At 37.3% G+C, this 23,258-nt stretch overlaps 1 protein-coding gene and 1 long non-coding RNA gene across 17 annotated transcripts in view; one reads left to right on the top strand and one right to left on the bottom strand.

Moving 5' to 3' along the window:
- The window catches only part of LOC5578290 (stromal interaction molecule homolog), a 131,194-nt gene that overhangs the window by 18,916 nt on the left and 89,020 nt on the right, over window positions 1-23,258 (bottom strand). For 15 of the 16 annotated variants that reach the window (XM_021838938.1, XM_021838945.1, XM_021838906.1 and 12 more), the window contains 2 exons: window positions 4,571-4,964; window positions 4,335-4,493 (listed from right to left, as the gene is read on the bottom strand). In XM_021838938.1, the coding sequence (XP_021694630.1) occupies window positions 4,335-4,493; window positions 4,571-4,964 (553 nt within the window). Of the gene's footprint in view, window positions 1-3,892; window positions 4,223-4,334; window positions 4,494-4,570; window positions 4,965-23,258 lie in introns of all 16 variants that reach the window. The other variant, XR_002499167.1, reaches the window with a different exon arrangement.
- On the top strand, window positions 10,851-12,463 carry LOC110674756. Its single transcript, XR_002499168.1, has 2 exons — window positions 10,851-12,299; window positions 12,363-12,463. It is a non-coding gene; the product is annotated as an uncharacterized LOC110674756 (long non-coding RNA).

Below are 23,258 nucleotides of genomic sequence, written 5' to 3'. Positions count from 1 at the left end.
CTGGCATTACGATAATTATGTCGTTTCTTAGGAATTCTCGGATGTCGGATGGATTTCAGCTAATTATAAAGTAATTCTTAATTTTATGTAAGAATTCTGACATCCCAGATTCTCTGATTTCCTTTGGAATTCTGGAATACCTATAGAAATTTTGGGTTTCCGATAGGCATTCTAGATTTGTTATAACAATTATGGGATTCTGTAAGCTATTCTGGGATTCTTTTGGGTAAATCCGGTATTTGATCTGGCTATTAATCTCTTGAAATTATTCGGGTATCTTTAAGACGGTATTTCTGTAAGAATCTCTGAGATTTCAGTGAGATTCTTGCAAACTCTGATCCGAATCTTTGGAATTCTTGTAAACTTTAGATCCCATTGATTTCCAGTTCCGTTGGGATTTCAGAAAAAATCTTCAATTATAGTATAAACCTTTGAGCGTCTGAATGTAAAAATGTAAAAGAAAATCCTTAATTCAACCACTATTGTGAGAATTTTTATTTCTAAGAAGCCCAGAGATACTACCAGGAAACCTATCGAAATAACGAGAATACCACAGAAATACCAAGAATCCCATATCCATCAGCGTAGTTCGACATGCTGTTTTTTTTTTTTAATTCACAGAGGAAGCTCAAAATTCTACCGCTATTTCATCAAATTCTCAATACTGGAATCTTGAAAATGTTAGGAACTTTATAATGTCACAATTGTAGTAATATTCATATTTTCACATAATTTGTCATGTGAATAAGTGACAAATTTGGCATATATGCATGATTTTATTGATTTCAAGAGTCACTCTGAATGGAATTTTCTTAACATGCAGCATTACTCTGTACTCTGAATAGAATTTTCTTAACGTGCAGCATCAGTCACTGCTCATGTTCGAAAGTAGTAGGTACTACATGTTCGAAAGGGTTTTTATTCATACCAAAAGTGTAGCAAACTTTGTGGATTTTGTTTTTGAGTAGATGCTACATGTAGTAAAGTTCAACGCTTTTTATTCATACGGCCCAATGTTGCTTAAAGGATTGGTAGAAAAATCGGTGCAGGCATTTCCTGAGGTTTTTTGTCTGGATTAATTCTTGTAGTAGGTAATGTTTTGAAGAAACAGAGAACTCACTGAAGCAACTACTGAAGAAAATTCCTGGGAGAATGTTTGCAACAATATCGTAGCATTTCTTGAAGGAATTGCAGAGACTTGTCCTTAATGAGCGAGATGTTCAAAGACCTTTTTAAAATGCAGAATATCAGCAATTTATATTACGGAGAAAATCAAAATTGCTCTGATTTAATTCACATACCTCTTAACCTGAGTATCGTAAATTCGGGTGAAATTGATCAGTAGGGTGAAATTGATCACTGTGTCACACGATTTTATTTCCCTCTAATAGAGCACAGAAATCAATGCAACCTATGTAAATGAACGTTGTTTGTCTTAACTATTGTCGAATTGCATGTTGTGAAGCTTTTTGTGTAGAGGAATATTTATTTCTATGAAAATAATTGAAAATTCCATAATTGTGTTCTGTGTGGTATTGGCAGACATCAATAAACTTAGGGCCGATTTCTTCACCTTCGCTTAAGCCGTAAACCACGTTTACCCATACGATTAAACCAGGTTTAAGGCCTAAGCGGTGGTGAAGAAACCGCTTATTAGAGTTTTAAACAAGGACTTGGACATGGTGTCAACCTGAAAATTTGTAAGGATGCTTGAAATATATCCCCAAAACGAATTTTATCATCAAAATTCGTACCAATTTGTTCGTTTTCTTGTAATAATTGAATTTTTTATTGATATCAGAAGATTCCTTCAGAAATAGCCTACATTTAAGCGTTTTCTGCGGTATTGTTGAAAATTAATTGTTTATTATTTCCATAAATTATGCATTGTTAAGAATTTGGCAAGCATATTTGGATTCAGGAGGCTCAAATTAAATAAGTAAAGTTGTTTTCAAAACTAACAACAATGGTTTTGACAGGTGATCAATTCCACCCCGAAATGGAATTCCTTGATTTTTTATTTTAGAGACGATTTTCAGCACTAAAATCACAACTGTATGAAAATTTGAGTATATAAATCAATGAGGCTCACTGTCGTACTTGGTTTCCTGCATTAAGTTGTTTGGAATTGGCAACATCATAGAAAACAGACATGGAAAACAGTGAAAAGTTCACCCGAAATTACGGTATCTTTTTTTTTTTGTATGGTATTCAGTTGGAGCTGCCTGACAGCTTAACTTGTCAAGGCTGAACCCTCGGTCTGGCTTTTGCCAAGTTTCCCCTCTACCAGGACCAATACTCAGACGGACTAGGCAATGGCGCCCACATGAACACTGTTTTTTATCAGTATTGTGACGTGGTAGTTTTTGAAAAGTACCCATATTCCCTTGCTTCTGAGAAAAGGAAGCATTGGGAAAATCAGCAGCTCCATCAGAATTTGTTTGAAATAGTAGTGTAGTAGTGTCATTACTAATACTGTTTAGTCGAAATGGTTTTGAATAATTTGTCATTCAAGTGCTATTCTGATTACTCCTGTCTTTTACGTTAGATTAGAGTCTTAAATGTCAATTGTCGTCAAGTTTTAACAAAATTAGGCTGTTTAGTAGTAGTTCTAGTTAATTTAATTTGTTGTTGTTAAAAGTATTTATTGGTCATTACGTTCATATATACTTGAAGAAAAAAGTCGCTTTCCTTGTCTGTTCAACAATTTTTCGAAACTAGCAAGTGTACCCTAATGATCGATCTCAGCGTCTTACTTTCCACAGTCATTTTATAGTGAATATTGAAAAGTAAAGTTACCTTAGGCTTCTATTACAGTCTCCTACATGATTCACTTTTCGGTGACAAATGCAATGCTTCACAACGCCTACTTTCTACTTGTAAATTTTGCGAAAATGAAGCTGGAATTAGATTATTTATACCGCTGTTACACAAGAGGTATTTCTTATTATGGCAATATAAAAACCATATTAAAATAAGATTGTCGCCACTTATTTCTACTCAGTGAATCTACTACTCATTTTCCTAAGAGTTCCTATGTATTCCCTACGTCGTATATGATAACGATGTATCTAGCTAGCTAATAGTAAGAGTGGCTACGGATCATTCTGGTTAGCAAAAGGCAAACTGAACGTCACCAATAGTGTTAATGTCCACTTCGAATAGATTAATTATTTGAAATGGGCATCAGTTCTATCAATGACGCAGAATGTCCGTTGGATCACATCCGAGATATTATTGCGTCTATGCCATATGAATTATGACGCGGCTTTAAGCAAAAAGTGCCAAAATGTGATACCACCACTACAGGTTACGCCTTTGGTTTCCATCATATGGGCTAATGGATTATGCCCTCCCATCGCGGCAAGGTCGCACCCGAAATTACGGTATCATACTTTTAATGTTCATCAATTAACCAATTAACTTTTTGCTAATTTGTATAATGAAAATTTGCTAAAAACAGGGTCTGATATCCGACTTGCACTATCGCAATTGCCCACATTATCAAAGTTACCCCTCTTTACTGTAGTCCCAATTTAGTGGATAAACGGAGTGGTCCATAGGATGTTTGATTCAAAAGTTATTAACTCATTTCATGTTTCCACTTATAAAAGTGAACCTTAAACGGAAATAAATGATTTTTTTTACAAGAAGTTGCAAGTTATGGAGTTGTTAGGAATAACATGGACGACAAAGGTCATAACCTTAATCTAAACGACCACACAGTAAATATAAGCTGAACCTAGGGCTCACTCAAAAAATCAAAGCAATTCAATTGGAAAAAGGCGTAGCTGAATATTTTCATTTGATGATAATATGTATAAGCATTAAGCTGATGCTGGAAAAGGAACTCAAATCAACGCAAACTAGAAACAATTTTCTCTTTACTCACATCCGGTATTGGAAGTAAAATCTGCGCATCTGCCTTTTAATCTAATCTCACTAAAATTTTCTCATTGACGTACGCTCCTAAATAGCTAGTAACTAACTGCTCGCCAAGAGTTTCGCGCTCTCAGCAGGAATACTATCTTCGTTTTTATCGTGATTCTTGCTGAACCACCCTTAATCAAAAAATGTCATCTTTTCAATCCTACCGTTACAAATACCGCATTTTGCACCATTTTTCTGTTCTACGCACTAACAAGTGGAAGAGGGATCGGTGATATCACTTTTGCTACTACTATTACTACTGGTCTTATCTTGCTGCTGTAGTCGCTGTTGCCTACATTCAGGGGGGAAAAGAGTTACATTGTGCGAGGGGGCAAAACACAGAAAATGGTGATACAAAAAGAGTAATCGTATTATAACACTAAAAAAATGTGATAGAACCTTACCTTTGGGAAGACAGACTCTTGCGCGGTGGGGGCATCGGGGTCTTGCCTAAACTGCTCGGCACTAACGTGGGCGGTTTGACGGGAACCTTCTTGGAACGAGGCGGCACGATCCGTTCGTTCGAAGACGAGATCAGGGTTTCGTCCTGCAGACTGTGTGAACTGCATTGGGGAGGGTGGAGAAGTTTCGATCACATCCAGAACATGCTTGAAGACAATCTTTACACGAGAGTACCTACCTATCGTTCATGCTCAGCTGCGACTGCTGCTGATGGTGGTTGCCAAAAGGCGGAGACATACCGTAAGATAACGGAGACGAAGGCGTGGTCGAGGAAACGGACCCGGAGTGATTCAGCAGGTTGCTACTACTGCTGCTGCTGTGATAGTGTGGCATCGGGGGAGATCCACCGCCGTGGTGACTGCTGTTCATCGAGGCCATACTGTTCATGTAGGCCGAAGCCGTGGCCGGCGACACAATACCGGTGTTCAGAGTGTTCAGTGTGGAGATCTGCAGGCTGGTCGTGGACGGGCATCCGCCGACGATGAAGGTCACGGTTTCCCGCTCAGCGCGGTCACCGTCGTCACTGGCCGACGAATCGTCCCGGCCGCCTCTGCAGATTCCATCGTACAAACCTTTGGTGTTCCGATTGAGGTGTTGATGGTGTTCGTTTGGCAAGAGCGAATGTTGTTGAAGTCAAACGTGACACGGGCAAATGAAAAACATGAAAGGAGAGAGAAAAGAAATGGAACAAAAAGAAAAATACGATTACATAAGAAACTCACTAGTCAACAGTTGTCAGAACATATAATATTCAAATGATGTATGATTAATGAATGGCTATAGATGGATGTATGAACTAAGCTACTGAAGGAAACCAAACCTAACCAAATGTAATAAGATATAATATAACTTGAAACTAAAAATACAACAACGTTTTAATAGAGTAAAGTGCGAGAAGTGGATACACGTCTACTGATAATACATTTATTTAGCTACAAAATTACAGGAATATGTGCCGAAGTAATCTGCGCCACATTCGACAGAGTGTAGGGTTGAAAGTAAATGATAAGTGCTTATCAAAATATATTTGTTTTTCATCAAGGGTCCTAGGGAAGACGCATTCTAAAGAGTGTAAAATAATTTAAGTGGATGCAGAAACAGCTGATCTTCGTATTCTGGGGGGAAAAAAACTTAGGATACTGATAATATATCTTCGAGCTGTTTAGTGGAATATCTATAAATGAATGGAAACCGGATTTAGTACTATACCATTTAATTTCACTCAGTATCCTGTCTAGAGTCTAGAGTATAGAGTCTAGTACACGACACTGAAGACGATCTTATCTGATCTTAAATACGCGTATCAGACAAAGAATGCAAACTCTAGTGGAATATGGTATAGTGATAAATACGGTTTTCATTTACTTTGCATACTATTTAGCTCGCAGTTAAGATGTCCTTCTACGGTTGAAGATTTGAAGCACCATCAATATAATTTTACTTGATTTTTCAATGCAGAAGTGATTGGAAACTCGGCATATAAAAAGATATATTCGTAAAAATCTTCAGACATCAAGAATTTTCCGTGGAAACCCCGTGGCGTTTTTAAAGGTATACTTGTTTAAAAATTGCTAAAGAAGCTTTTGAATTGTTTTACCGAGAAATCTTACTAAATTATTGTGAACATTCCTCCGGAATTTGGTCCAGATTGCAGATTGCGGGTATTATATCAAAGACTTTTTTACGTTTTTTTTTTTCAGATTCATCGTTCGTGTCGTTTGCTCCTACGGGAGCGAGCGATGGGACCGGAAGCCGTAGCAAAGCTTGAGATGTAGTGTTATTGCGGAATTTGATAACTCAGTTTGTTGTCATTTTGGTCGTTTTAATGGTTAGCCCACTCGTTTGGCATGCAATGCGTAATCGAGTAATATCGGGAATCCGGTTAGGCTTGATTGTATTATGGATCGCATCACCATCATCACCACCTTATCCCTCTAACCAAATATCCTTTCCATTACAACTGTAAAGATGCAGAGGTATATTCGATCTCTAGTAATTATGGTTTTCTAACTAACATTCCTTCTCTTCCCCGATGACCGTATTGAGCGTGACCTACGCCGTTATTGAGAACGGCTAGCTAATCCCAAGCCCCATACATTTAATCGGGTCTGCCACAAAAGGCCGAATCACAGGTCAAAATTTTAAATCAATTTTAATGAAAACCGCAAACATTCAGCACCTTCTACAATATTTTGGACATGTTTACAGGCGGGAAAAGATGCCCACGTACCATTAAAAGCTGAATAAGAGTTTATCCAGCTGAAATATATTTTGCGTTTTTTTGGGTATGCCACCTACGAATAGACACCTGCAATTTCTATAAATGGATTATTTTTCTATCTAACCTCGAAGGAAGGAAAAACCTCGCGACAACTGGAAGGGTAAATATACGAGCAAATGTTCTTAGTAAGCTTAGTGTTCTTATGAGCACTTAAACACACAACCACATAAAAATGTTGCACTGTTTACTGACATGACCGCATGTAAAAAAGCATGGACTTTTTTCATATTCAAGGTCTATTCTTTGGGTTTGTAATCTTCAACTCTAATTCGACCTTTTGTGATTCGGCTTCTGTAATTCGGCCTTCTGTGATAATCCCAATAAATCTCTTTGCAACTTCGATTTATCTGATCAATCACGGAGTGCAACTACAAAGCGATTAGGTTCATGCTAACTCCACCAATGGCATCGCCATGAATTTCTGAATTCTCATTTGAATTAGTGTTGAGAGGTCTCTATCTCACAAAACCGACAGATATCAGTTGGACTTCGACCCATCTTCTTTAAATGATATCTAACTGGACAATGTCCTGTAAATAGTCCAATAACTATACAGAATGATTTTTTATTTAAGTTTAGAAGTTTTTCTGTAATTTGTTTATTTGGAGTTATAAACAGTTTAGACTGTCTTGATGTATTTGTACCAATCCAGTTCGACTGTATCATATTACGCTCCCATTTTTTATTTCCATTTGTATTACACATTTTGAACCTCCACAAAAGGGTTCTGGTCCTAAAAACTGAGTATTCGATCCTCGTCTAGCCAGAAAATCAGCTTTCTCATTTTTTTCGATTCCACAATGGCCTGGTACCCAGTACAGGGAGACCTGGTTTTTCATAGCCAGTAGCTTCAATACTTGTATGCATTCCCAAACCAGTTTTGATTGGCATGTATAGGATTTTAATGCGTTCAGAGCCGCCTGGCTGTCTGAAAATACGCAAATCCTTGCATGTCTATACTTTCTTCTAAGACATATAGAAGCACACTCTAAGATGGCGTATATTTCTGCAAGGAAAACAGTTGTCCATCGTCCCATTGGTATTGAAACATTAACTCCTGGGCCTGTTATTCCAGCCCCTGTATTATCACTCATTTTAGAACAACGAATGCATCACACTCTTGAAAATTTATTTCGGTACACTTATGATAAAAAAAAATCTGAATCAAATAGCTCTTATCATGATTTTTCGTTCAATCATATTTCAATCATGATTAACTTAACGCTCTTCCCTTGAACCATCCTTCTTTAGACTAGGTTTGCAATAAATGAAACTTGATTAATCGTTAATAACTTTTGGGACTCGATATGAAAGTGGCTTCTTACTCTTACGGGGGCTACTCCAGTACTCCCCGGAATTGAATCCAGAATTATCGTAATTTACGAATCGATACCCGCAGTTCCAAAGACAAACAGCAATGCTGTTATTTACGAAATTTCGTTAGAAGACGACTGAAAAACATTATTTTGAAAAACTACCGTAAAACTAAACATTACAAATACGGAAAGTGTACCAGTTATGGCTATAGTGGTTCCCTATTTGGCCATATGGGTTTTCTCGAAAACTTTCACATTTTGAATATTTTTGAATGTTTCAACATCATCAATATATATTTGATATCAAACTACTCAAACACACAGAATAATAAAAAAATTGAAGAAAATCAAATGATCCCGTATAGCGAAATAGGGAACCATTATGTCCATTACTGGTACACCTACCCTACTTCGCATATGGATTAAATGGTAAAAATGATGTGAAATTTGCGATAAAATTACACGTTTTCTCAGTGAGAATCGAACTCACGACTCCCTGTTCACTATATAGGGCGCGTTATCCCTACACCACGAGAGGACTCATGGACGCAGAAGTTAACCTGAATTCGATTTCAACTTAATAATCACACACTACTCGCCAACGAATTGTTGGACGAGATTTGTATAGTGCAACGTTTTCAATATAAATACGATAAAAAACTATTATTTTGAAATTGAAAATTTTGAACAAATTTGACATTAGGCATGTAAGAGTTAATCATAATCATTAATTATAATCACTAATCGTACTGAGTTTAGTCATTAATCATAATCATTAGTCATCTAAAATTGTAATTTAATCAATAATCATAATCATTAATCATACTCTGGCCAAATAATCAATCACAATCATTAATCATGACTTCAAAAATTTTAATCAATAATCATAATCATTAATCATCATAAAATTGAATGTAATCATTAATCACTCAATCAATCATTGTGACCCGTTAATCATTAACGCTCTGGTTTTTTCCATCCAGTCTTCGTTCATGACTACTAATGGATTAATTTGAAAATCTTTCAGTATACTTAGATGTCCGGAAAGATTTCCTCAAGAAAGATATTCGTTCTTCGCAGTCTTAGTGCATTCTTTTCAGCTTCCATTTGCACGTGTTGATGTAGTGTAAGCTTATACAGAACTGCCTCTAAGGCCTTTGAAGGCGTACTACGCATTGCTCCTGTCATAGCCATGCAGACCAAACGTTGCAATTTTTCTAGCTTTTTTGGGCTGTGTTTTGCTTTGTTTTAGGCCACCATACTAGTGCGGCATAAACTACCCTGGGTCTTACAATAACGGTATAGATCCAATGAATCATTTTAGGTTTGAGACCCCATTTTTTACCAAAAGTATTCTTACTCACCCACAGGGCAATAGTGGCTTTGCTTATTACCTGCTCTAAGTGCAAGTTCCAATTAAGATTATCATCTAGAATAACTCCTAGATATTTTACACTGAATGCATATTGGACAATACATCCCTCAAATGTTATATTTTTAAAAGTTACTTTCCGTTTGCGAGTGAACGGTACCAAAACGGTTTTCGATGGGTTTATATTCAACCCTTCGTTTTGGCACCACTGCGAAATGCAGTTTAGTGCAGACTGCATTAAATCTGTGATGGTATGTTCAAACTTTCCACGAACTATTATGGCCACATCATCAGCAAAACCGATAACTTCGAAGCCTTGTTCTGTCAATTTATTAAGAATATCATCAACAACAAGCGACCATAATAAAGGCGACAATACGCCTCCTTGAGGACATCCCTTAGTGGTCTTTATTGTTATAGATGATACTCCCAATTCAGCAGATACTTCTCTATTTTTCAACATTTCCATAATCCAAGCTATAATGCCAGGATCGAAATGCCTGTTTTCCATTGACTTTTTTATTGAACTGAAAGACGCATTATCAAAAGCACCTTCTACATCAAGAAATGCTACAAGAGCAATGTCTTTTCTATCGAGAGTACTTTCTATTCTTGTAATCAAATTATGTAGAGCAGTGACTGTAGATTTGTTAGGTTGATATGCATACTGATACCTGTTAAGAGGAATCTTTTGTAAGTATTCTGTTTTGATATATTCATCTATTATCTTTTCCATGATTTTAAGCATAGTAGATGTTAGACTTATTGGCCTAAAAGATTTTAGATTTGTTTCGTCTCTTTTTCCTACTTTAGGAATGAAGACAACTCGTACTTGGGTCCATATTTTTGGTACATGGCCTAACATTAAACTTGCTTTGAAAATATTTGTTATAGAATCCAGCAGTATTTCCCCACCCTTCTGAAGCAGAGCAGGAAATATACCGTCCATTCCCGGAGATTTAAATGGTTCGAAAAAGTTCATCGCCCATCCAACTTTAGATTTTGTGAAAATGGTATCAGATATAAGCGAATTATAGTCCCGGTCGGCCCATAATTATCTTCAACGTTTATACTTTCTTCATTATCACTTAACAATAAGTTTGAACCTGGGAAATGAGTCTCCATCAACATTTCAAGGGTTCAAGGGAATGCACTTTTTGCAGTTTAGCTATATCTGGAGTTTTCTCTATGTTTTCACAATAGGATCTCCAGGTTCGTCGTTTTGATTTTCTAATTTCTTTGTTGTACATTGTAAAGGCCTTTTTATATTGGTCCCATTGCCCAGAAATTTTCGCTTTATTGAAAAGTTTTCGCGATTTTGTCCTTAAATTATTTAATGTTTTATTCCACCAAGGAACCTCTCGATTTGTGATTTCTTCCTTGACAGGACAATTAACATTAGAGTTTCCAATCCCGGGAACATTTCCCGGGAAATGAGATTTCCCGGGATTCCCGTTTCCCGGGAAATGATTTTCTGTTTCCCGGGATTCCCGTATTTCCCGGGATTTCTGTAGTTCCCGAGAAGCTCTCTTTAAATACAGAATTGACCATTTATTTTCAAATAAAAACATCGCACAATTTACTTTTCATATCATATCAAACAATGTCCTCACTAGAGATGCGACGTGTTTGTGAATTAAAATTTTGGGTAAAATCAACCGAAAAAAGGGAACAAATCGGGATGCATTTCACTGACATTTTGTAGGTGATTTTTGCATGGCTTATTTCACAGCCTACTACTTGGCAGTACAAGTTTGCAATACAATATAAAGAAACTTTTGAGGAATCTATTTCATGATTTGAGTAGGGTTATAAAGCTTTCAAAGTTTCTATTTGTTTGTTTTGTATTATAGTGTTGAAAAAATGTATTAAATGTTTGCAAATGTTATAACTTCATACGATTGGGTAAAAATGACCTCCACATATAATTTTACTTAATTTTATTATTTTTTGGTTATAAAGCCTAGCAAAAAACAAAGCCAACATTCTTTAGGAGAAACATAGAGTATTGGACAAAACATTTGCAACTTTTCCGATTTTCCATACAAAATGGTCAACTTTGGTAAGCTAGATCTCAGTTATTCAAGGACCGATTTATATCAAATTTTCACAAGACATTAGGCATAACTTATATTACGAAATATATAAGTTAAGATCGAACCCTTACCGATCCTCAACAATCATCCATACACCAATCGCTTTATTGGTGTATCATCATTTTCATCATTCCCGGCAACAACAACAACAACGACGACGTCCACCACACCGACGACGATAGCCCAGCTAGTAGAACGGAAACAGTAGTCTAGCATCAGCATTTCATCACCCGACAACATAGGTAGCATTTACGTGAACAACCACCGAACGAGACCACTAAACGAAGCCACAGCCCTTTGGACCCGCGGCATCAGCAGTTCTTCCACAGCAACAGCATAAGCATTGCAATAGGTAGTGAGGTTTGATCGTAATTAATAATTGAATAAAGGTTCAGTTCGTTTTAGGCAGTAGATCGAATAAGTTCTTTTTTTAAAGCTTAGTCTGGGTGACACCCTTCTTCACTGGCGCAGTCGGCAGTTCTAGCGTGGAGTAGTTAAAGTGTAGTGAAAAGTGTTCTTATCCGAAATCATCGGCGGCTTACCGAAGAGCAAAGGAGGAAACACCTAAACTACAGATTCTAGTGCACCGGCGGTTTACCGAGACACCAAAATCATCTTTAACGAAGCTTCACACCTGCTAGAAGACATCGAACCATCCGAGGGAATATCGGACATCGAACCATCCGAGGGAATATCGGACAATTTAACCATCCGAGGGAACATCGGATAAAACCCATCCATACAGCTACCAACATGAAACCACGTGAAATTTTATATGCAGCCAAAAATGGACAGGAGAGACCGATAGAAATGGAACGCCTTGTTGAACTTCGTGACAAGTTGTACGACGAAGTTCAAGTACAACTAACCAAGACACAAAACTCACAGAATCTGTACCACAACAGGAAGCGAGAGGATCCGCCAAAACTAAAACAAAACGAATTGGCATACAACCGCATCCAAGGAGTGAAGTCGAAAATTAAGGACCGCTACCAACAAGTGCGAGTACGATCTAACCGGAAACACACGTACAAAGATATCCTAAGTCGAAAATTACATAAAGAAAAAACTGCGACGAATCCGAAAGTAACACCACAGAATCTCTAATGTGTTTTTTCATTTGTTTTCTCTTTTTAGATGACGTTTATTTGGAATATCCTGATAACAACCACATTCCTTACTCAGCTATCCCAACCACAATCCATCCACGTCATTAATCTCAAACAAAACCCCGGTCTTTTAACCATAGAAACTGGCAACAGTTTTATAAAAATAGGCAATCACAGATTGTTTCATATCCTAGAACTGGATAATTACGAACCTATTTTTAGAAAATTGCTTGCTAATATCCAAGGAATACGGACATTCTCAAATTTTACTGATATGTTTGAAATCTTAGAATCGAAATATGGAACCGTTCACAGTTTATTCAATAATCTTCGGCCAAAGCAAAGAAATAAAAGAGGATTATTTAATTTTCTCGGAACTGGAATAAAAAGAATTACAGGAAATATGGACCATAACGACTATGAACAAATTTCGAAAAATATTTTTGAACTGCAGATCAAGAACAAAAGACTTATTAACGAAAACAACGAACAGCTTAAAATTAATCTACAACTCCAAAATAGAATCAATTCCATTATCAACCGTTTAAATCAACAACAGAGTGAAATAACTAAAAACATTATATCAGCTAGATTTGAAAACGAAACCAACAAAAACTTTAAATTATTTAGAGAAATTTTGAAAATCAATTACAACTTAGACAACCTTAAATCACATTTAGAAGACATTTTTGAATCAATTCAGTTAGCAAGAACTAACATTATTCCCAAACAAATACTTTCAATTGAAGAGTTAGGATTTGTTTCAGATATATTAGAAGAACAAAACATTAGGACGAACAGTTTAGATCAAATTTATGAATATTTAGAATTGTCAGCATTTTATAACCATTCAAAACTAGTATTTGTTGTGTCAATTCCAAAAATAGAAAAAGCTATGTACACACATTTTTTCCTAGAACCTCTTCCAGTAGTAGATAAAATTTTAAAACTTCCTGCTAATGCTGCTTTGCAAAGCGACAACAGAACATATTTCATCAAGAAGGATTGCCTGCGAATCGAAAGGACAAGGCTGTGCAATCTAAGCAGCCTAGAGGACATAACCGGCGACCTATGCTACTCAAACCTACTAAGAGGACTATCAGGAAACTGTACTTTCGTAAAATGCTATCAATCAACGGAGATCAAAGCGATCATGGACAATTACCTTGTCGCTAAAACATCAATAACACAGAAATCGAATCGAATTGTGGTCTTTCAAAACGAAACTTATCTGGAACGTATTTGATAGAGTTCCACAATTGCTCTGTCATAGTAAATGGCACCAAGTTCTCAAATGTCGAAGCAAACAAATCAGAACCGACATTTGTTATGCCATTAGATGGTTTACATATCAATGAACAGACCCTGGAAATCCAGAATAATATGGAAGAAATTCACATCCATAATAGACATCGGATTGAAGCATTAACTAAGGAACACAAAATTCAGACATACACATCTCTAAGTATGTCGACCGTATGTTTTCTTCTAAGTATCGTTGCAGGTCTTTTCATGGATTTCGAGAAAACGCAGACAGATATCTCTTCATATTAGAGCATCCATGGAGTCTAAAAGCAAACCAGACATTAAACCTGAGACCAGTACATTCGGGACGAATCGTCTCCAAAAGGGGGAGTAGTTAAGATCGAACCCTTACCGATCCTCAACAATCATCCATACACCAATCGCTTTATTGGTGTATCATCATTTTCATCATTCCCGGCAACAACAACAACAACGACGACGTCCACCACACCGACGACGATAGCCCAGCTAGTAGAACGGAAACAGTAGTCTAGCATCAGCATTTCATCACCCGACAACATAGGTAGCATTTACGTGAACAACCACCGAACGAGACCACTAAACGAAGCCACAGCCCTTTGGACCCGCGGCATCAGCAGTTCTTCCACAGCAACAGCATAAGCATTGCAATAGGTAGTGAGGTTTGATCGTAATTAATAATTGAATAAAGGTTCAGTTCGTTTTAGGCAGTAGATCGAATAAGTTCTTTTTTAAAACTTAGTCTGGGTGACACCCTTCTTCACTTATATTTCAATGATTTTTCCAATCACGAGTTTAAAAGTAATAACGATTTTGCTAAAGAGTAATTTTCGTCGAAAAATTCGAAACTGTTTATCTGTAAATCCAATGGCCCTACAAAAAAACTGTTATCAGAAAAATGTTCGTCTAGAAAATCTACAACTTTGCTGAAGATAAAGGTTTTTCTTCAATTTGCTTAGTTATGTCAATTATAAAATATCGTCAAAAAAATCACTTCAGATAAACCATTATTGCTTTAAAACCCGTGGTTGAAAAACTCACTCAAAAATGTATGTAAAATTCAAGTTATTTCTGGAGCACAGTAAAAATTTCATTCAAATCGGTCCATAAATGACTTAGATCCAATACTCTGAAATTGACCATTTTGTATGGAAAATCGAAAAAGCAAATGTTTTGTTCAATACTGTAAATAAATTACTTACAAAAAAAGAGAAAAACAATCGTACAAATGCAATGGGCTAAAATATAATATACATAAAATATAAATTATTTGAATTTCCCGGAATCCCGGGAAATGACAATTTTATTTCCCGTTTCCCGGGAAGTTGATTCCCGGGAAAATTGGAAACTCTAATGAACATTGTATGCTTGTATTATTTGTTCAGTAATATTTTTGCAACTCTATCCAATTGCATTGTTGATTGAATTGTAGTATTTAGCAATAAACATTCAGATTGCATTGTTGAAGCATATCTCTCCCAGTTAGTATTCCTGGGATTTTTATACGCTATTTTAACTATTTCCCCAGCATTGTATTGAAACACTATGTGTTGTGATCAGATAAAGATTGTTCATCTGAAACATGCCAGTTTTTTATACGCGTCGAAAATAAAGGACTACACATGGTTATGTCCAATACTTTTTCCCTAGCTTTAGTTATAAATGTAGGTTGATTTCCTTTGTTACATAAATCGATGTTGTTCGAAGATATGTATTCATAAAGGTCTTCCCCTCTTTTATTGATGTTGGTGCTTCCCCAGATTGTATGATGGGAATTTGCATCGCAACCAATGATAAAGTGTTTATTATTAGTTTTACAATAATCAATGAAAGCTGTCAATTCGGGTGGAGGTACCGCCTCCACATCTCCAGGGAATTAAGCTGAACCTACATAAGCTTCAGTTTTGCCCCTAGTTGTGGGTATTTCCATGCGAATCACGACTATATCTTTTGCAATAAACTGTGTTATAGGTACGAATTTTATTCCCCCTTTTATTAAAATTGCTGTCGAGGATTTGAGTTTCCTTCATAATAAACTAGTTTTTCCTGTTTGCCCAGCGATTCCAAGAATTCGATTTTTGTTAACCCAAGGTTCTTGAATAACCGCGACACTAAAATTTTCTTTCAAAAATCTTCGACAAAGTATTCCTGTTGCACCTTTGGCATGGTGAAGATTTATTTGAATAAAATTTAATATCAGTATTCATTTTTATTAAATGTTCATTAGAGGACTAGTAATTCACTCTTCATGTTTCGATTGTTATTTATATTTTCTGCTGTGCTGGTCCTTTTCAGGCCCAGAAGGCATTTGTTCCTTTGAAGGTTCGGATGAATTCCGGTCTTTTGTATGTCCAGAACGACTTCGGGCCTTTGGAAGCCCAGATGTGTTACGGTCCCTCTGAGACCCAGAACAGTTCCGGTCCTTCGAAGGCCCAGCACCATTCTGGTCTTTTAGTCGCCCAGAATAATTTTAATCTTTTCGATAGCCAGATTGGTCTTTCGGAAGCCCAAAAGTATTCCGGTCCTTTGAACGCTCTAAAGATTTTTGGTCCATCAGTATTGTGGAGCACTGTTGGTCCTTCGCGAGCCCAGGGCATTGTACATCCACTTGGAGCCCCAAATGGTTCGAGTTCTTAGACGGCCCAGAATAAATTCGGTCATCGAATTTCCCTTGGCTGTTTTCGTTTTGGAAGCCCTGCACTCTGAGTGCTTTGGTGGTGATTTTTCGAGGACTTTGCTTCCGGCACTTTACCGTCTGTCCCGCTTGTCCACGGGACACTAAGGCTTTGTTCGGTCCCAGGATCCACGCTACTTACCGGTTCCAGCTCCTTCGGCTCGTCTCTCGAGATTACCATCCCATCTACCCCAGGTTTGTACATCCCTTTCTTCCGTAGCTTTGTTTGCCCGAACTTTGTAGTCGATGAGGAAGTTGCATGTCTTAAAATGTTGCATGGACGCCCTCGTCAACTGTGAAAAACCATTCAACGTGATTCTCATAGAGAATGTCACGTTGAACGATTTTCTACCTGTCGGTACTCAACCCGTCATTCTGGCTCTCTATGAAAACTCTGATAGTGTCATTTTCATCATTAACACTTTGAGGGAAAAAGCCTACCATTACGTCCAGTCTTGGATATCGTCCGCATTGACGACCGTAAGTTCTGCGCCTTTCCAAGGTATAAACGTAGGAACCACTAAATTTAGCCAATCCGACGTTTCCCTATCCTGGCAGTTTATCACCAAATGTCCTGTTCGTTGCCAACAGTTCGTAAACTTTGGTTTGAACGACTACCTTCTTTGCAGCGTAACCTTCAGCAAAACGGCCTCTTGTAGACTGTACAGTTGTTCGTCTGTCAGCTGGATTTGAGGATAGTTCTTCGGCAGAATACCTACCCTTACCCATTTGGCCACCTCACTGTAGGTCGATTGTTGATTTTCGAGAACAGTTGGTTGATCTTGTCTGATATTTTCCATCCGGCTGTTGACAGAAATGTGAATCGACTGTCCTTTCTGCTTTTTAGGGATGGGTTTGCTGTCGCTGTTATTACTGTTGTTGATATTCCTAGGTCAACAGTTATTTCCTCAGGAAATTTCCACAAGAATTCTTTATGAAATGCATTCATAGATTCCTCCAAAAACATCTCCAAGAACTCTTTAAGCTGTTCTTCATGACGTTTATTTAATATAACATGTACTATATACTACGCCAGGGACTTCCAGTGATTTATTGAAAATATCTAGTTTTTTCCGCGATTTTTCCACGTGTTCCTAAATGATTTTTTTTCGGAGTTTTAAGGATCAACGATCCTATATTATTATCTTCGTCATCACCATAAACATTTTTTTCTGTTCTTAGCTGACCAGGCAATAACAGGGGAAAAGCACTAATTTTCGACCTACAAGAATTCTGTGCCAATTTTGGGATATTCATACGAAGTAGGCCAAAATCGTATGAATGGGTCGAATATTAGTGCTAGGTCGAAAATTGGTGCTTTTCCCCTACCATGCCGTGAACCGTTATAGTGAAGCTTGAAATGATACTACAAAAATTCCTAATAAAAGACTCCAAATAAAAAAAACAAAAGTATTTCATCAAAATTTTACAGGGGTTCTTTGACGGAGAGTTAATGAATGCTTTTACAGGAATCCTTCCAGAAATGTTTTACGGACTCGGATTATTTTACACTTTAGATAAGGCTTGCTTGTAGGCTACGTCACTCATTGTCGATTACTTTTTTCAAATCGACGTAAGTAACTTTCATACGGTTTGGAGAAAATTAATTAAAAAGAACAAGACAGGTTTTCTAAAACTGTATTAAAATGAATAAAATTTTTAACATTTTTTCGCTGTGTACATCGCTTAAATTTTGCATACAATCAGCTCACGTTAAAAAAACTAGAAAGTTTCTATTATTTCCCATAAAAAAATGATAGGCCGTTTCATTCAGTTCCTAAGACGTTTTTGTACCAGTGTAAAATAGACTCAAGTAGTGTTTTCTTTTGATTCGTGATTAAGTCACTTTGTCTCTCCAATGGAGCGGTGAAAGTAGCGGTTAGGTAGCGAAAGTTCAAAATCTTACTTACTCTGTTTTGTTCTAAAAGGTAAAAATTGAGTTGTTTTAAAGCGGAACGTGTATAATTTCATCTGCAAAACACGTAGGATCGATAAAGTAAGTTTGTGTACTTTTTTGACTTGAGACTGTTTGAATAAGTTTTCGAGCATTGTAATATTCTGGTTGGTAGGCATACATTCCCAAACTTTACTACCCATGAAAACGGTTAATTAGTTGAAAGACAAACGAGGAAAACCAGATGAGTTGTCAGCATGTAATTTAATAGAAGTCATATCTGAAACATTGCGTCTACAATAATTCCCTACGAATTCCGTATGTCCAGAGCAAAGGTCATTAGGACACGAGTTCTCTTTGGTTAGCGGGTTAGGGGCCGTTTATAAATGACGTAGCATTTTTTTCACTGATTTTCTACACCCCCTCCCCCCTCATAGCATTTAGTCACAAATTCTCATACCCCCCTTTTTAGTACTTTTGCTGTTGTTAAAACCTAAAACAAGTTTAAAATCAAAATGTAGAAAAATGTTATGTAAATGTAGTAAAATGTGTTTGGATTGATAAAGCTAACAGCAATGAGTAAGAGTTCAAAATATTTTATAATTTATTTAACAGAAATTTTGTTATATTAGAGGATTTTATCTTTCAATTTGAGAATGTTATTTTTAAATCGAATCCATTACCGAGTGATTAAGAAAACTGAATGATGGAACAATTTGGAAAACAAAACGGTTGATTCAATGTCTTGTTAACAAATGGAAAACCAATATTTTTCGATTCGATAAAGCATTGATTTTTACTTAATTTGCTGAACTTTTTTTTTGTTTATTTACAAACAACATAGTTTGGACACGAATTCAATATAATATTCACATATCTATTTAAAGCTTTATAAAATATGTTCCATTGTATTTATCATAGCAATGTTTTGAAACTGAATCATCAGTATATAACCCAAGTTATTTGTGCTTATTCTGCGCGGCGTGTGAGTCGAGACGAGTCGCTCTCACCTCGGGTGACGTGAGACGACTAATGTAAATCAAATGAGAACGAGTCGACAATTGTCACTTCATTCGACTCGTCTCACCTCACACGCCGCGCAGAATAAGCACAATTGATTCCTTAAGGAAATCCGAGAGGAGCCTCATGATGAATTCCGCGAGGAATCCTTTGAGAAATTTCGGAAGGAATCTCTTGAGTAATGCCGGTAATGGAATACTTATAAGAAATTTCTGATAAAATCCCTGGAGGAAATCCTTATAATCTTCGAGAATCATTGGAGATTTTGCTGGAGGAATTCCTTGAGGATTGATTCCTTAAGGAATTTCGGGAAGTATCCCTCGACTAATTCCGGGAGGAATTTCTTAAGGAATTCCAGGAGGACTACCTTGAAGAGTTCTTGGATGAATCTCTTGAAGTATTCTCTAGAGAAGTTCGGGTAGTATCTCCTAATAAATTCCGAAAAGAATTCATAATAAATTAACCCACAATAATCCTAGTGGGATTCCTGAAGGAATCTTTAAAAGAATTCCTGATAGAATCCCTGACAGAACTTTTGATGGAATCCCTGGAGGATTTATAATAAAGTCTTAGAAGTTTTTCTAATGGAATCCATGGGAGAACTTCCGATTGAATCCATGCAGAAATTCCCAATGAAATCTATTGAAGAACTCATTCAGATGGAATCCTTGGAAAAACTTGTGATGTAGTCCCTGGAGTAATTCCTGATAGAATCATTAGAGAAACTCTTGATAGAATTCCTGTAGAAATTCCAGGAGGAATCTCTGAAGGAACTCCTAATGAAAACCCTAGAAAAACTCCTGATATAGTCTTTAGAAGAACTCCTTATGGAATCCCTTGGGAACTCGTAATGAAATGCCAAAAACGACTTCTGTTGTTTTGCCCTGTAGGAATTCCTAATTGAATCCCTTTTGGAACTCCTGATAAAATCGTTAGAAGAACTTCTGATGGAAATCCTTGGGAACTCCTATTGAAAGACTCAGGGGAACTTCTGATAAAATCCCTATAGAAACTCTTGATAGAATCCCTGAAGGAATTCCAGGTGGAATGTCTAAAGAAATGCTTATGAAACCCCTGAAGGAACTATTCTTGAAATCCCCAGAAGAACTCCTGATGTAATTCCCAGAAGAGATCCTGCACTAGACTGGCCCAGCTCAGTATGGGAGAAAAATAAGGTTGTATAATTCCACGGGGCACCCCCCAGAATTATTCCTTAGAGTTAGAGGATGACTTCCTGAAAATTTCAGCTCATTTGGTCGTTCGATGAGCTGGCGCAATCGAATTTAAGTTAATATGGGAATGTCAACTCAAACATATGGGAAATAGAACATTATCTCCTGCTCGGGTCAGGAAAATTGTTGATCGCGTTCAATTGAACTCAGAATGTCAAAAACACTACTTGATACCATAGTGAACAATATTGTAGAAGGTTGTATGATGATTAACATTGAGAAAGTAGGTGTTTTAGCTATCGGAAGTAGATTAGCAATACAGCTTAGTATTTCTGCAACATAGCTGGGTGGTAGCCACTAAGCGCATCATAGCCACCTATGACGCTGGGCGAGCTGCGATACAAGGTGCATGCATATAAATGATTGTACGGGAGTGCTGATCTTAGCCTCACTTTCAACAACTGAAAGTTTAATGAAAATGAGCTTAAATCCAGATACAACATTCTGCAACTATGTTCATTAGGGTTTCAACTAGTGAATTTGTCATTCTGGGCTCAATTGAACGCGAACAACTAGTATACGGAACGAAACAGTGACATGGGGTCAATTTTCAATATATTTGAAACGTATATTCCATACAAACTTCGAATTGAATGCGCCAGCTGGGGGAGCAATCAAATGAGTTGAAATTTTGAGAGAGCATTTTTCTTACCCTAAGGCACATATCTAGGGGGTGCCCCGTCGAGTTTTACAACTTTTTTTGTTTAAGGGCCAATCTAATCCTGATGTTATCCCTAGAAGAAACTTTTGATGCAATTCCTCAAGGATCCAGGTGAAATCTCTGAAGAAACTTCTGATACAATCTCTAGAGGAACTCCTGATGGAATCTCTAAGGGAACTCCTGTTGAAATTTCTGAAGAATTTAATGATGATTCCTGAAGGAATTCCTGACGGAATCCGAAGGAACTCCAGATGGAACCCTTGTATGAATTCCTAAAGATATTCTTGCAGGAACTCCAGATGAAATCATTGGAGGAACTCCTGATGAAATACCTTGAAGAATTCCCAATGGAATCACTATAGGAACTCCTGATGAAATCCCTGGAGGAATTCGTGATAAAATTCCTGATGGAATTCCTGATAGAATGCTTAGTGAAATTCCTTATGATAACCCTAGAAGATCCTGATGGAATTCTTAGGTGACCTCCTGATATAAACTCTGGAGGAAGTCCTAATAGAATCTCGGAAGAAATGCTAGCTGGAATCTCTGAAGGCACCCTTGGTGGAATTTCTGGAGGAACTCCTGATGAAATCCTCAGAAGAACTCTAATGGTAGCCCTAAAGATACTTCTATCTTCTATAGAATCCCCATTGGAATTCCTGAGAGAATCCCTGATGGAATCCTTGGAGGAACATAAATATATTGTTGGAGGAACTCCTGATAGAGTCCCGATAAAATCTCTAGATGAACTCCTCATGAAATTTCTGGAGGAATTCCTGATAAGTTTCCTTATGGTATCTATAGAGGAACTCCTGATAGGATCTCTTGAGGATTTTGGGTGAAATCTCAAAAGAAACTCTTTATGGCATCCCTGGAGGAACTTCTGATGAAATCCTTGGAGGAAATCCTAAATATATTGTTGAAGGAGCTCCTGATGGAATCAATGAAGGAATTTCTAACGAAATTCATATAATAACTAGTGATGGAATCTCTAGAGAAACCCCTGATAGAATCTCTGGAAGGAATTCCAGGTGGAATCTCTGAAGGAACTACTGATGGAATCGCTGAAGGAACACCTGATGAAATTTCCAGAAGCCCGAAAGGTACTCCCGATAGAATCCCTACAGGAGCTCCTGATGAAATCCCTGGGGAACTCCTGAAGGAATCCTTGGAAGAATTTGTAAAGATATTTTTAAAGGAACTTTAGATGGAATCATCGGAGGAATTTCTGATGCAATCCCGAGAAGAACTCCTAATGGAATCTCTAGAGCAACAGGGACAGAATCCATGGAGGAATTCCAGGTGGAATCTCTAAAATATCTCCTGATAGAATCCCAGGAGAAACTTCTGATGAATTCCCTAGTTGAGTTCCAGGTGCAATCCCTGAAAGAACTCCTGATCGAATCTCTGGAGGAATTCCAGATGGAATCTCTGAAGAATTCCTCATGGAATCCCTAGACGAACATCTGATGGAACCCCCAGAAGAATTCTTGATGGAATTCCTAGAGGAACTTCCGATGGAATCTGGAGAGGAGCTTCCGATGGAATCCCTAGAGCTAGTCCTGATAAGAACCCTGAAGGAACTGCTGAATGAAACCTTCGTGAAATTTATGATTGAATGTTTAGAAGTTCTCCTGATGGAATGCCTAGATGAAATCGTGTTTAATTCCCTAAAATAACTCCGGATTCTTCCTGATTCAGAGTCCGCGGCTACAAAGCAAAACCTTGCTGAAGGTTTCTGGTTCAAATTTCCGGTCGGTCCAGGATCTTTTCGTAATGGAAATTTCCTTGGCTTTCCTGGGCATAGAGTATCATCGTACGATATATGAATGCGAAAATGGCAACTTTTGCAAAGAAAGCTCTCAGTTAATAACTGTGGAAATGCCCATTGAACTCGAAGCTGAGAAGCAGGCTCTGTCCAGTGAGG

The sequence above is a fragment of the Aedes aegypti genome, chromosome 1 (assembly GCF_002204515.2).
Source record: "Aedes aegypti strain LVP_AGWG chromosome 1, AaegL5.0 Primary Assembly, whole genome shotgun sequence".
In the NCBI taxonomy this organism is placed as follows: Eukaryota; Metazoa; Arthropoda; class Insecta; order Diptera; family Culicidae; genus Aedes; species Aedes aegypti.
This window is presented reverse-complemented; position numbering and strand designations above follow the sequence as displayed.